The sequence below is a fragment of the Lepus europaeus genome, chromosome 8, assembly GCF_033115175.1.
Source record: "Lepus europaeus isolate LE1 chromosome 8, mLepTim1.pri, whole genome shotgun sequence".
Classification (NCBI taxonomy): domain Eukaryota; kingdom Metazoa; phylum Chordata; class Mammalia; order Lagomorpha; family Leporidae; genus Lepus; species Lepus europaeus.
In genome coordinates this window covers 8,037,318-8,053,162 of record NC_084834.1, presented here as the reverse complement: position 1 = coordinate 8,053,162, position 15,845 = coordinate 8,037,318, and the positions used below count along the sequence as shown (strand labels likewise).

Below are 15,845 nucleotides of genomic sequence, written 5' to 3'. Positions count from 1 at the left end.
AAACAAAACCAGGTCTGGCTTTAATTTGAATAAGTGACTGCAAAATAGTCTTCTGCCAGGTAGTTTTTAATATTACAATTTTTAAAGTACTGCTGTAAGATGTACTCTGCTAACCCACATATTCCTTTCTGTTACTTTTAATTATTTCTCTCTTACAATATTGTATCTGCTTCCAGAAACCCAACTGTAAGGATACACTGCTTTTAAAACATGTTCATCTGGGGCCAGCGCTGTGGCTCACTTGGTCATTCCTCCGCCTGCAACGCTGGCATCCCATATGGGTGCCGGGTTCTAGTCCCGGTTGCTCCTCTTCCAGTCCAGCTCTCTGCAGTGGAGGATGGCCCAAGTGCTTAGGCCCCTGCACCTGCATGGGAGACCAGGAGGAAGCACCTGGCTCCTGGCTTCAGATCAGCACAGCGCTGGCCGTGGTGGCCATTTGGGGGTGAACCAACGGAAGGAAGACCTTTCTCTCTGTCTCTCTCTCTCACTGTCTATAACTCTACCTGTCAAAAAAAAATTGTTTTATATATTTTGTCATATTAATTTGCAAAAACAAGACTTACCACTGATTATATTAATAGTCCAAAAATTCTAATGATTTTTATGAATCAAAATTCATATTAGAAAAAAAGCTATTGCTATCTAATTCTAGTTGTTAACCATTGCCTGAGCTGCTGTGTTGCTGGAGGATCTGTAAACAAGATGCCTTTGTGAGTTCATGCTTGCTTCCAGTGACTGTGCACACTGTTTGCCGGATACCACTTGTAAACTCCCTGGACCCTCTCCATGGATCTGAGCCTTGTGTTTCTATGTTCTGATCATGTAACTGTGGAGCTATATTAGAATTCTGAACATGCATTAGGACACCCACACAGCCACCTATGCTAAAATCCTGTGTGAGAGTCATTCCTGAGTTTTCCCTTTTTGTCCTCACTCATCAGTCCTACGATTCACCAGAACCTGCATGATTAATATAGATATAAGGGAACCTCAAAATGTTCATAGGAAATATTTATTTTAGTGCAGAATAATTTTGAAATTCGTGCATAGTTTTTTCATTAATCTGCATTTTCTATGATCTTTTTCAAGTCTCATATATGCACCACTTTAGCAACCTCCTAATTCTTTCTTAACTCCAGTACTGTCTCCACAAAGTTGACCACACCACTCCAAGTTCTTCAGCTTCTCCCAGTCCAAGCACACAAACCCCTCTCAATCAGTATCTAACCCCACCACTCCCATTTCTTGACTTAAAACAGATTAACAAGGAACAGTTTGGGTTTTACACACACACACACACACACACAGAGGAATTTCTTAAGCTTAATGTGTGTGTTGAATCTTGTCCTCTTTAGCTCCCCTTTCTCTTGTAATCTCTACACAGTTTTCAAGATTCAGCTAGAACTTCTGCATGCAGGCTTATCGGTTGGTAGCCCAAGGCTGGATGAGGTTCTCGTGTTAGGTATGCTGGGTGACACAGGCAAATCTACTCTATTAGAATCCACTCTGTAGTTAGTTCTCCCCACCAGAATGCTTGAACTCCCTAAGATCAGGGATGAAGTTTCTCTAATCTCTGTATCCAACAATGCTAGAGAGACTCACCCAACAAGTACTGTTTAGATGAATGAATACTACAGAACGAAGAAAACAAAACAAATGCCAATCTGGTGTTTTCCTTAACATGATTAACAGCACTTAAATTAGTCAGGAACATGACAGTCTCGCTGTGAAGGACTTCAGGCAACACTTACTGAGCATCCACTGTACATTTCAGGTTGGGCCGACCACTTCCACTAACAAATACTGCATCATCTTTACTTTTTCTTTCTGAGAAAAGAAATGAAATCTTCCAAACCATAAAAACTTAAGGACATGGGAGGGACTTCAAAAGGTCTGTGGAAAAGTGGAAATGAAAGATAAGTTTACTCTGGTGAAAAAAAAATCTTTTTTGAAATCCATGCATAGTTTTTTCATAATATGCATGTTCCAGGAACTTTTTGAAGGCCTCAGTATCAATGAGTAAAATTACTTCCATCTAAAGGACCTTTAATCAGGAGTCGTGAAGGCTTGCACACACTGGCAACTTCATTTATCCATGCTGAATATGGATAAACGAAAAGTGAATAGGTTTAAGGGGACAAACACTAAGATCCATTTAATTTTTAAATTGATGCTATGATTCTATTGTGTAGCACATAAAATTGCATGGAGGAAAAATAAAAGTACAAAACAAAAACTGACTATGCTGAAACTCTAAGAAATGAATGACAGATTTATAGCCATATTTAATAAATAAACTTTATTTCATTACTTTTCAAGTTTCCTTGTCATCTACTCTAGTCATTACTGCCTCTTGTCCTTTATTAGTCTTGGTAACCCACAGAAGCTACTGACACACACAAGCTGACCCAGCCGCCCCCACCACGCTCCCTCATTAACTCCCTAGTTGTACAACTAATCTAAGGCAAACATGCTAAGTGCATTCCTCTGCTGACTTTTGTCTGGTTTGGGTAACTTCTAGGAAGGGTTTCCTAGCTCCTAAAAGAGAGAAAAAAAATAAAGATACAGCCCTCCTCCTGCCCGAAGACGTTGTGTCTACTCTTGTGGGCATCCTGCGTACAGGAGGGGAACCAGCCTTACCAGAATATTTTATTTGAGGGTAGCAGAGTACACACACACACACACACGGGAAACAGGTTCCTGATGAAATTCTCAACTGCAGATCCAATCGCTCCTGATACCCAGCCTGCTCCTTGACGATGTAAACCAGTCTGATGGAGTTTTCTGTGACATGCAGCCTAAAGCAGCCGAACGTAAGCTCTTATGTATTAAAGCCTATTTTTCTTCACAACAGTCATGGATAACAGAAATTACCTTTTCTTTCTGCATTTTCTGATTTTCCTCCTCTCCTCTACTAGAATCAGAAAAAAACAGCTGTCTTTGTGCATCTCTATGGTCCCCAAAACATAGGAGAATGCCTAGCACATAAAAGATGCTCAATAAATATTCCTGGATGAATTAAAGCATAATTCTTAGACAAACATAACCATACATAGAACTTTTTTTTTTTTTTGACAGGCAGAGTGGACAGTGAGAGAGACAGAGAGAAAGGTCTTCCTTTTGCCGTTGGTTCACCCTCCAATGGCCGTTGCGGCCAGCACACCACGCTGATCCAAAGCCAGGAGCCAGGTGCTTCTCCTGGCCTCCCATGTGGGTGCAGGGCCCAAGCACTTGGGCCATCCTCCACTGCACTCCCGGGCCACAGCAGAGAGCTGGCCTGGAAGAGGGGCAACCAGGACAGAATCTGGCTCCCTGACCAGGACTAGAACCTGATGTGCCGGCACCGCAGGCGGAGGATTAGCCTATTGAGCCACCGGTGCTGGCAGAACTTTTTTTAACAAAAGATTTTATTTATTTGAAAAGGTAGAGCAACAGAGGGGTGGAGGCGGGGGTGGGGTGGGGTGGGGTGGGAAGGGATCTTCCATCCACTGGTTCAGTTCCCAAATGGCTGCAATGACCTGTGCCAGGCCAGGCCAAAGCCAGGAACTTCATCCAAGTCTCCTACATGGGTGGCAGGGGCAGGCCCAAGTACTTGGTCCATCTTCTGCTGCTTTCCCAGGCGCATTAGCAGAGAGCTGGATCATAAGCAGAGAGTTTGAGACTCAAACAGGTGCTAATACTGGATGCTGAGGTACAGGTGGCAGTTTAACCTGCTGTACTGCAAAGCCAGCCACCATGTACAGAACTTTAAGAAATCTCACTTCCCAGGGCCTGGTACTGTGGTGACCAAATCAAAGTCCAGATTCAAGTCCTGGCTGCTCCACTTCTGATCCAGGAAGGCAGCAAAAGATAGCCCAAGTGCTTGGGCCCCTGCCAACCACGTGAGAGACCAGTACAGAGTCACTGGCTCCTGGCTTCATCCTGGACCAGATCTGGCTGTTGCAGCCATTTGGGGAGTAAAGAGCAGATGGTCGATTTCTCTGACTCTCCCTCTCTCTATTGCTCTACTTTTCAAATAAATACATCTTTTAAAACAAAACAAGAAAAAGCAATCTCACTTCTTAATCATTCAAATAATAATAATATATATTTTCTTACCCTAATTGACCTCACTGAATCATGTCCAATTCGTCAAAAGAAACCAAAAAAGCATGCGTGCATGCACACACACACAGACACACACAAAGCAATAAAAACTAAAATTCAATATTTCCCACCAGGTTTCAGGAAGTTTAGCCTGTGGCTCCAATAAACCTCAAACGTATTTGTTCAACAAAAAGCTTTTTAAATGCCTCAACTGTAACAATCAAGTAATCTAAAAGCAATAAGAACTCAAGTTGAAAATAGATCTTTGTAAAAATTAAGTGTGGGAATAGGAAAGACAGGCAGAAGAAGGGAGAGAATGCAGGCAGGAGGGAGGCTGGGTAGGAAAAATCACTATGTTCCTAAATTTGTATATATGAATGCATGAAATCTGTATACCTTAAATAAAATTTAAAAAAAGAAAATACTGTGCATGTATTACAAAAGTTTCTTGCATTAAAATAAAGTTTTTAGTTCCATTTTCCCACAAAAAAAAAAAAAAAAACTCACCTTGATGTGTTCTTTCTCAAGTAATAAACCTAGCTCTAAACAGGCCCACACTTCATTCACAAAGTATGAACCTGTGATTACATCGTAGAATTACTTTTCACCTCAGTCTCTACTCCAATACATGAAACTATGATGAGTAAGAGAATTTTTGTTTTTTAAGATTTATTTGGAAGAGTTACAGTGAGAGAGGAAGAGACAGAGAGAAAAAGGAGAGAAATTTTCCATCCACTAGCTCACCCCAGAGATGGCTACAACAAGCCAGGAGCTTCATCTAGGTCTCCCACATGGGTACAAGGGCCCAAGTCCTTGGGCCACTCTCCTCCGCTCTCCCAGGCACATCAGCAGGGAGCTGGATCAGAAGCAGAGAGCCAGGACCGGAAGCAATGCCATATGGTACGCCACCGCTACAGATGGCGGCTGAACCCGCTGCACCACAGCATGACCCTAAGTAACAGAATTTTTAGGTGATATAATTTGAATGAAAAACTCAATGACAGTTTATGGGAGATTAAAAACAAAGGTCAAAAAGGAATATCTGCATGTTGCCCATTCCCCCAATAGAGGGAGTTCATTTATTTACTTTTAGGAGCTTCTGGCTCAGGGTCAGGCCCGAGTTACAAGATGGAGGCCTCTTTTAAAATAGTTGCACCTTGATCCAGGCTCAGGTCTCTTACAGTTATTATGGAAATGCAAATTAAAGCTACAATGAGACGCCATTTCACACCAACTAAACAGCAATTTAGAAAAAAAAAAGACGACAGTAACAAATGTTGGCAAGGAGGCTGAAAAATGGGAACCTTCATATATATTGTTGGTGGGATATAAAATGGTACAGCCACTTTGGAAAACAGCTTAGCAGTTTTTTTAAAAAATCAAGTATAAATTTATCATGTGACCCAACAATCCCACCCCTAGGCATCTACTCCAAAGAGAAATGAAAATGTCTGTCCACAAAAAGAACTGCACATGCACGCTCACAGCAGCAGCATTCAGAAGCCAAAGCTGAAATGACGCACACAGCCAGTGGCTGGTGATGGGAAGTTAACATTGGGACATCCACACGATGGAAACCCAGTAAGCAACAACAAGGAACACACTTTCCTTTGAAGCATACTATAGTATGGATGGACCTCAAAAATGGTTCATGGAAATAAAGATGCTGTAGACTTGATTTGTGGTGATGAAAGCACCACTTGGTAAATTTACTAAAATTCACTGAATTACACATTTGAAATGGGTAAATATAAAACTATGAGATTTAAAATATGAGAGCACTCCAAAAACTAATGGAAAAAGGAATTAAAAGTAGGAGTTTATCTTGGTATAAAAAACAACACTGAAATCCATGAACAGCTTTTTCATAATATACATTTTTTTTTCATAATATACATTTTTTAAATATTATGGGAAAAAATTTTGCACCAAAACAAACACATACTTTTATTTCTATTTTTCTAACAACTTTCTGAAGTACCCGCATATGCCTCAAGAAAGTTGTAAAAATTTACAAGTCAAACACTCAATTTACATTTTACAGGTGCCAGAAATTAACATATTATTCCTTTTTTTCACCTACCTTAGCAATGTAAAATTTGGCCAAGAATAGAAGGTCTATTCTCAGGCAGGAACTAACTGGACTGAAAGATAAATAATGTTTTCAAGTACAAAGAAAAGTACCCCCTTACAAGTTAACTGAGCTACACCAGGAAGACCTACATAGCCAGAAAGTCTGCAAGGCCTCATTGTCAGCTAAAATATGAGGAAAACTATTAGACAAAAAAAAAAAAAAGAAAGAAACAAATGGGGGAAACAAATGCAGTTTGATTATAGAGCAGAAAAGAATGCTGAAGCACAGGGAACAGTCCCATTCATCTCCACATTCACTTCTCTGGGTATCTAAAGCTCAGGGAAGTTGGTGACTAGGTCTGCAAGGCCCTTTTTAAGGAAATTTATGTATCTTATTCGAGAGGGAGAGAGAACCAGAGGCAGAAAGAACTCATGCCCACTGCTTCACTCCAAAGGTTCTGAAGAGCCAGGGACAGAGGACAGTAAAGCAGGAGCTGGGAACTCCATCGGGCTCTCTCATGTGAGTGGAAGGACCCTACTACTTGAGCCATTCCCTGCAGCCTCCCAGGGTCTGCCCTGGCAGGGAGGTGGAATCAGGAGCTGGAGCAGGCACAATGGGCCATGGGGATCTTTGGCATCTTAACTGCCAGGCCAAATGCAGGCCTATGCAAAGCCTCTCCAAGGGAAAGGAAAAACACTCTGCTCTTGAACGTAAAATTACATACATTTTTATTACTCTGTGGAAAATAAAACATTTATTGGGCAAAAAGCTATGCCCTAGGGCTTTTTTGTTCTTAAAGAATATAAATATAGGGGTTGGTGCTGTGGTACAGTGGGTTAAAGCCCTGGCCTGTAGTGTCAGCATCCCATATGGGCGCCAGTTTGAGTCCTGGCTGTTCCCTGCTAGCGCCTGGGAAAGTAGTGGAGTGGAGGATGGCCCGACTCCTTGGGCCCCTGCATCAACATGGGAGACCTGGAAGAAGCTCCTGGCTACTGGCTTCAGATCTGCTCAGCTTCAGCCGTTGTAGCCATTTTGGGAGTGAACCAACATATTAAAGACCCCCCCCACCTCCCTCTCTGTAATTTTTTCTAATAAATAAAATAAATCTTTTTAAAAAACCCACAAAATTTATGAATTTAGAATTTAGAGTAAAACAAACAAGAAAAAGATGATGGCCATAATTACTGTCAATATTAATTGCACATTTTCTTTGTGCCAAGTACAACGCTGAGAAATTCACATGTATATATAAACGCATTTCATCACTACTAAAGTTCTACACCGTGGGTAGTATTATCGCCCCATTTTCCAGATGACTAAACTGAAACAGACTGATCCAGTGAGTCTTGCAAAGGCTCAGTGATTCTGATGAGGATGTGGCAACAGCAGTGACCTGAAGGCAGGCCAGTTACGGAGAAGCAGCACTTTACCAGGGAATTCCTGAATGCGGACAACAGATCGGATATTTCTTTTACAAGCTGAGACTCTCTAGAAGTGTCCAGGGATAACAAACAAGATAAACAGAGTCTGAAGCGAACCCTGGGACTTAACAACCTGCGTGGTCTCACTGCACTGACATCTCTGGTCAGCCCCAGCTGACTCACCCTCCCAATCGCTTCTCCGACGTGGTTCACAGCCTGGCTGCGGTGCCTCCTGCATGTCCACTACTTAACCTGGTTCAGGAACAGTGGGGCTTCATCAGGCTGAAGAGGAAGGGGGCCTCGATTCTCCTCTCTACTCCCAGGACACAGTGTTTACATCAAATCCATCCTCTCCACCACTATTATCTGTGGAAATCCTTTCCATCCCTCAGGAGTCAAGAAGCAGCTCCCCTTGTCCTCAATGCTGCCTTCACGATCGCTATCACTGCTAAGGCACACAGCTCTCCACGCACTATTCTTTTTTTAAGATTGATTTATTTATTTGAAAGGCAGGGTTTACAGAGAAGGGGAGAGACAGAGAGAGAGAGAGAGAGAGAGAGACAGACAGAAAGACAGAGGGAGAAGTCTTCCATTTGCTAGTTCACTTCCCAGATGGCCACAACAGTCGGAGCTGGTCTGGTCCAAAGCCAGGAGCCAGAAGCTTCCTCTGTATGTCCCACGTGGGTGCAGGGACCCAAGGTCTTGGTCGTAATACGTTGCTTTCCCAGGTGCATTAGCAGGGGGCTGGATCAGAAGTGGAGCAGCTAGGACTCAAACCGGCGCCCATGTGGGATGCTAGCATCGCAAACGGCAGCTTTACCCACTGCACCACAGCACTGGCCCGTCCACACACTAACATGTGCACATCTCATCTCCCAGTTCCACAGTAAGCTACCGGGGCAGGAAGCAGGCTCAGACTATTTTTGTATTCACGGAAATATCTAGCAAAATGTCAGGAACAGGAAATACTCGGTAGTTTCTAAGACATAAATAGCTTTGTATTCTTACTTCTTTATGTAACTGCGTTCATATTGGTATTTGCTACTTGGTGTGTCAATACACTAATATAAACTCACTGATGGAACAAATAACTTCATCTCATTGTACAGTAGTAACAGTGCTTCCCACTTTAACTTCGGTTGTCCTTTTCTATGGTTTCAGTTACCTGCAGTCAACTGTGGTCCAAAAATATTAAATGGAAAATTTCAGGAAAAAAAAAAAATCACACCTTCTAAACTGCAAGCTGGGGCTAGTGCTGTGGCACAGTAGGTAAAGCCACCACCTGCATGCCAGCACTCCATATGGGCACCAGTTCTAGTCCCGGCTGCTCCTCTTCTGATCCAGCTCTCAGCTATGGCTTGGGAAAGCAGTGGAAGATGGCCCAAGTCCTTGGGCCCCTGCACTCACGTGGGAGACCCGGAAGAAGCTCCTGGATCCTGGCTTCAGATCAGCCCAGCTCCTGCCATTGCTGCCATCTGGGGAGTGAACCAGGGGATGGAAGACCTCTCTCTCTCTCTCTGCCTCTGCCTCTCTGTAACTCTGCCTTTCAAATAAATAAATAAATCTTTAAAAAAAAAAATAAACTGCAAGCTGTCCTGAGGAGTATGATGAAACCATGCGCTTCTCACTGCATCCTGCCAAGACTGTAAAACATCCCTTTGTCAGTTGGTAGCTATTTCAGTTATCAGACCACAGCCACAGGATTATAGTCCTGTGTTAAAGTAACCCTGATTTTACTGAATAATGGCCTCATATAAAGAGAACTGATGCTGGCAATTTAATTACAGCATATTGTGTTAACTGTTCTGTTCTATTACTATTAACTTTTTACTGTGCCAATTTATAAACTAAACATTAGCATAGGTATGTGTGTATAGGAAAAAACAATAGTATATATGGAAAACTTGGAACATGTATCCCCCAAGGATAAGGGGGAACAATTGTATATTTTTAAATTGAAAAATAATAAAAAAGTATTGAAGTTAAGGGTTTCAAGTGTATAGTTATAAATGCTCCTTTTCCAGAAATACTGAAATATTAAAATCACTGTATACATTTTTACAGCTGAAAAGTAAAACCTAAGCTTATGGACAAACTGCTGTATTTCCTCATATTTCCAAATAAAGGACATTAAGTAAACATCGTTCTGTTCACTGTAAACATCAGATGAAACAACTGTCAAAATCCTTTAAAAATAAAATAATCAATGGGGCCTGTGTTGTGGTTCAGTGGGTTAAACTGCCACCTGCAAGGCTGGCATCCCGTATTGCGGGTCCCAGCTTCTCCACTTCCGATGCAGCCCCCTGCTGATACACCTGGGAAAGCAGCAGAAGATGGCTCAAGTCCTTGGGTCCCTGTACCCACATGGGAGGCGCAGCAGAAGCTCCTGGCTCCTAGGTTGGCCTGGCCCATACCCAGCTACTGCAGTGATTTGAGGAGTGAACCAGTGGATGGAGAATCACTCTGTGTGTCTCTCCCTCCCTCTATCACTGTGCTTTTAAAATGGGTAAAAATGTTTTAAAAATAAAAAAAAAAATAGTAAAAACGCTTCTGTTTTGCCATAAAGTACCAAAAAGCTGTAATAAAGTGAAGGAGTTGAACTGAAAGAGTACACGAAAATGAAAATGTAGAGGAGGAAAGTTCTGCTCCAAACTGGGAGCAGACATACATACATGGATACGCTATCCACTGTCAACACAGACACAAGGAGGAACTTCGAGCCGAGCCAGAGCATTTGCTCCCACTACAAGTCTTCACCTGTTATAGCTGGGTATTAACAACAAAAGACGATGTGGAAAGAAAAGCTGAGATCTGTATACACTGGAGAAAAATAACACTAACTGAATTATTTCATACCTGTAAACATGGCGTGAAAATAAGGGCTGCAGGCGGCCAGCACCACTCTGTGAGCAGAGATCTCCATGTCTTCTGCCACAATTGTCACATCGCACAGCAAGTTCTGACTGTTGACCAAAGCAGGGAGAAAAATTGAGTGAGGGACATATTGAACATCTGACGCGAAGTCACCATTGTCAGGCAGTTTTCTGGGAGACAAGATAGCTATCCTCGACAACAGGATCCCTAAACATGCGGCACACGGCAAGCAGCCGCGATAGAGGCCTAGCGTGTCTGGTGGCCTCCATTAGAATCCTGCCTTTGTTTAATCCAGAAATCTTTCCTAACATGATTACTGATTACTCACAGCAAACCATCAGTGGACTGACTGCAACAGAAGGGGTGGTCTGAGTAAGAGCAGTATCAACAGAAAAGGCAGACGACGGTTTGACATTAAGATAGGAAACAAAAACACACAGGTGAAAAGCTACCTCCAAATTTAAAAAGGATATTTAGAATTACTCTGGGTCATCAACCAAGGGCAACATTATATTTAATTATATATTTAATTATACCTGCTGCTTAAAAGGCATTTGGGCATTTAAAACCAAACTTAATTAGAACATTTTACACATGCAAAATATGTCATTCTCTAAGGCTAGAAAATATGATCACATATAAGATTGAAAGGCATTTTGATACCTTAAAACAAACCATTTATTCAGCTACCATAATTATATCTCTAATTTTAAAATATCTATTTCAATTCACTCAAAAACGTGTGGTGATCACGCACTTTGTACATGCTCTATGTGGAGTCTCCAGGTAATTCAGAATGTCTATCATTCCAGAACATGCAAGAAGGTTCCAAAGCCCAAGGTCGTGAATGACCAAAACATGTGTGGTGAGAGCAAGCGACCCTTCCACTCCTCAAACATCCACTGAAGGTACACACGTGTGTGTGGTGTACACAGGTCACAAATGGTCCCCACCTCCATCATTCTGCCAATTACCTACAAGGATGGCCTATGTCTGTAACTTCCCAGAGACAGACAAACAACATGCTCACAGAAGTTTAACCAACTCCTTAAAGTATCCATACTGCTTATAAACTTATCCCCACGAGGGATGAGCTTTGGAGTTCCTCCTGGCATGTGTCCTCCCTCCAGCCTAAGAGGAACTGGAAGGAGGAGGAGATCAGCACCAACGATGACTGCGTCCCAGTGCCCCACTGCTGGGGAGCCTGCCCGGCCATTTCAATTCCATGAGTGGTGCTGAATGAATGGCTAACAACGCTACCAGGCAGGTCCCATGACAGTCATCAAAAGTGGCACACAATGTCACTAACTTGTAACTCCTCCAGATCAGTGTGCAGAACTGACAGAGTCTGCTCTGAGAATATAAGCCGCTCTGCGACCCTACGGATTGTGCAGGTTCACAAACAGCCAGGGTGGGCAAAGCCGGTGGTGTCCGCAGGAGGGACTGCGACAGAGTTTCCACCTGAATGTGTTATTTCACTTAGTCCCCACCACAGTATAGTGAGCAGGAGTTATTATGACCTTATCCTCAGAATTTATGGATGGGGAAACAAAGGTTAAAGATCGATAACTTTCTGAACATCCCCTAACTGCTGGCGATACCAGGATTCAAACCCAAAATCTGACTCCAGAGCCTCCGAACTCCCTACACAAAACCACCTAACGCTCTGTGGTTTTGAGATCTGTTAAAGCTTGGATGAAACAGGAAATCAAAATCAGAAATAACGACGACTTTTTTTTAGATCCAAACACATACATGTGAGCAGACATACAGGTATGGATATGCTATCCACGGTCTCAACACAGTGGACAGCTGTTTAAAGGCCCATTTCAGTGCATCTTTAATACAAGCGTCACCGAATATTCAGAAAGGTAAAATAAACTTCATCCACTCATCCACTAATCCAACAAAGCACTGCGGCCATCTCTGCCCTCAGACAGACAGCAGAAAAAACTGGCGATGCCTCGATCAGAGCAAAGCTGAGGCGCTGGGAAAGCAGGAGCACCCCAATCAGACTGGAGGTCAAAGAGGCTCCCTGCCGCTGCTGCCCCCAAGCTGAGCTCTACAAAGCAGGAGTCAGCTGAGCAAGGCAGAGCAAGAGCATCCCCAGCAGAGAGGACCACCTGTGCAGGGCAGCAGTACAGCACGTGTGGACCAAGGGTGAGAAGGGTGCGTGCACAGGAGAGGAGGGAGGCACGGGGACCAGCCGAGCTGCACCGTCTCTCCACAACAAGGCCATCCAGGTCTTCCTGTCTTAACCACAATCTGGACACCACTCAGACATGAGCCAGGTGCCTCTGTGTGCCCATGTTCCTTTTCTCGGTAATCCCTCCTAATGCTCTAGTTTCAAGATGAAACTTAAATGGAATTACACTTGAATACCTCAAAATCACATAATTAATTACATTCAGCTTCAATTACAATTACTCATTGATCCAAACCTGCCAGCGTAACACCTGTTGGCTGTCAATTACAGAACCAGCCCAGTTTTCCTGACTGAGAAGTCGGTGTCAGTTAACTAAGAAAATTAAAATCACTGCCAAGAAATTATGTAGCCAGACCCCAGGTTAGGTCACAGGGAGGCTAAGGGCCACATAACAAACCAAGGACATTTTTCATATTTTTGTCTCCAGCAGTAACATGTTAAAACAGCACTCAAAGATAAGAGAGACTGACCAACCTTATCATCAGTATCTCCCAGAATACACAGTGAGGGTACCAAGGGTCTTCAAAATTCATGGCAAACATATATTAGGGGGAAGAACTACATATGGATATCAAATTTTTTGCACCAAAATAAAGTTATCTTTTAATTCCATTTTTTCCAGGAAATTTCTGTACTGCCCTCATATACTAATATGTCAACGCGAAGTCTGGCCTTGGTCTCTTTCACAACGTGCACACTCACAAGAAGCTGAAAGGCTCTGGGGTCAGGAAGAGAGTTACAAACGCAAAGTCTGGCAATAAGAATAAGGGAAACTTGCCTTGGCAGCCCCTACCCAACATCTTACTCGGTAGATTTCTGAATGTATGTCTCCAAAATTTGTAATCTAGTAAAAGAACCGACTAAACTGAAAAGGTTTCCAAAACAATGGAATAAATAAAGCTATTATCTAGTGAAATTTGCATTCATTCATTTGTCAAATACCCAGGGAGTGCTTGGGGGTAGCAAGCACTGTCAGCTCAACAGGACAGTGACTGAGATGGCAAGGAGTTTAAGTCAAACCCGGAGACACACAAAGACACCAGAAGTTACCAAATGAACTCATGACTACTACGGTAGGGCAAGTGCAAGGTGCTTGGGAACACACAGGAGAGGCTGAGGCAGACCAAGTGGACAAGCTTCAGAAAGGAAGTGGTGTTACTTTTTTTTTTTTTAAGATTTATTTATTTATTTGAAAGTCCGAGGCAGAGAGAGGGAGAGGTCTTTCATCTGCTGGTTCACTCCCCCACCAAGTGGCCGCAAGGGCTGGAGCTGGGCCGATCTGAAGCCAGGAGCTTCTTCTGGGTCACCCATGTGCGTGCAAGGGCCCAAGAACTTGGGCCATCTTCTTCTACTTTCCCAGGCCATAGCAGAGAGCTGGATTGGAAGTGGAGCAGCCTGGACTCAAACCGGTCCCATACAGGATGCCAGTACTGTAGGCAGCAACTTTACCCACTATGCCACAGCCCCAGCCCCAGGAAGTGGCTTCTAAACTCAAATCTAAAGAGATAGGGCTGGCATTGTGGCATAGTGGGTAAAGCTGCTGCCTGTGATGTTAGCATCCCACGTGAGTGCCAGTTCCAATCCCGGCTGTTCCCCTTCCAATTCAGCTCCCTTTAATGTGCCTGGGAAAACAGTGGGAGATGGCCCAAGTGTCTGGGCCCCAGCATCCACATGAGAGACCCAAATGAAGCTCCTGGCTCCTGCCTGGTGCAGTCCCAGCCATTGTGGCCATTCGGGAAGTGAACCAGTGGATGGAAGATCTCTGTTTTTTTCCCCTCTCTCTGTAACTCTTTCACATAAACAAATAAATCTAAAAAAATTTTAAAAGGAGGAGAATGGGAGTTAGGCCTTATGTAAAACTCAAATGGCACCAAGAAAAAAAGCACTCTATCTCCTAAATAAACAATTATCTTAAAAATTGATGCTTTCTCAGGAGAAAAAAGAACTGTTTTGAAAATGAGTGAAACGTGCCTGAATATTTCAGGACGTTCTTTGTTTTCCAACATAAAATAAATTAATTCCTAAGACTAGAAAACAAACCTATCACTACTTTTAAAATACATCTTCTGAAAGTCCAGTGTGCCATCGGGCTGTGAGAGATCAGAAACGATTTTAGCTGTCCTGTGAAACGAATTCACACCCTGCGATTTAGGGGGTGCGAGGGGTTCACGCGGCATCTGGCCACCTCTCCCCTGCAGGTGCTAGGAAATCTGGAGGCACCTGCTGCCCGCGAGCAGAAATGGAAACACATACGACACGCTGGGCTGGTGAGATGAGTGGCTGGCCGAGTCCAGGGGGCAGACAAACCAGAGAGGGAGGGAGGGAGGGGGAGAGGAAGGAGAAGCCTGCCCACCCTCCAGCCTTCCTGTCTTGGTATCATCTGTGGGTCTATGTGCACTCTCACCGGGATGTCACCAGCCCTCACCAAGGGAGCCCCTATCAGGTAGAGCACCATGCTGTTTGAACTTTCAGCTTCCAAAACCATGAGCTACATAAGCCTACTTTCTTTGTAAGTTAGCCATCTCAGGTGTTTTGTTACAGCAACGGAATACAGACTAATACAATCCCTTTAAAACAAGTGGTAGGGGCCAGCACTGTGGCACAGCAGGTTAACGCTCTGGCCTGAAGTGCCAGCATTCCATATGGGCACCGGTTCGAGACCCAGCTGCTCTCCTTCCAATCCAGCTCTCTGCTATGGCCTGGGAAAGTAGAAGATGGCCCAAGTCCTTGGGCCCCTGTACCTGCGTGGGAGACCTGAAGAAGCTCCTGGATCCTGGCTTTGAATTGGCACAGCCCCAGCCATTGTGGTCATTTGGGGAGTGAACCAGCTGATGGAAGACCTCTCTCTCTCTCTCTCTCTCTCTCTCTCTCTCCGCCTCTCCTCTCTCTGTGTAACTCTGACTTTGAAATTAAAAAAAAAAAAAGCAAGTGGTAACACAGCTAGGAAGAAAAAGGCATACTCGCTTAAGTTCCAAGTGGCAAAGCATAAATAACCACAGAATAGCCACAACTCAAACTTTTCACAGATGTATCACAGGTAATCTCATTGAGTAAGTGATCTGGGTCCATGATGTCTAAAATCCTGGGGAGAAAAGAATAAGCACTCCAATAAGAGTATGCTTCAGGTGTAAATATTTTCTGAAAGAAATAACTGCTCTTATAACCAAACAACTAAATAGTTATG

The 15,845-nt window shown here is 43.5% G+C and overlaps 1 protein-coding gene across 4 annotated transcripts in view; it reads right to left on the bottom strand.

The window, feature by feature from the left end:
* Positions 1-15,845, bottom strand: part of KLHL2 (kelch like family member 2) — a 117,282-nt gene that overhangs the window by 82,979 nt on the left and 18,458 nt on the right. For 2 of the 4 annotated variants that reach the window (XM_062199366.1, XM_062199365.1), the window contains exon 3: positions 10,438-10,544. The exons of 1 other annotated variant lie outside the window; for it this stretch is intronic. In XM_062199366.1, the coding sequence (XP_062055350.1) occupies positions 10,438-10,544 (107 nt within the window). Of the gene's footprint in view, positions 1-1,751; positions 1,842-10,437; positions 10,545-15,845 lie in introns of those variants that run through there. One more of the 4 variants, XM_062199367.1, reaches the window with a different exon arrangement.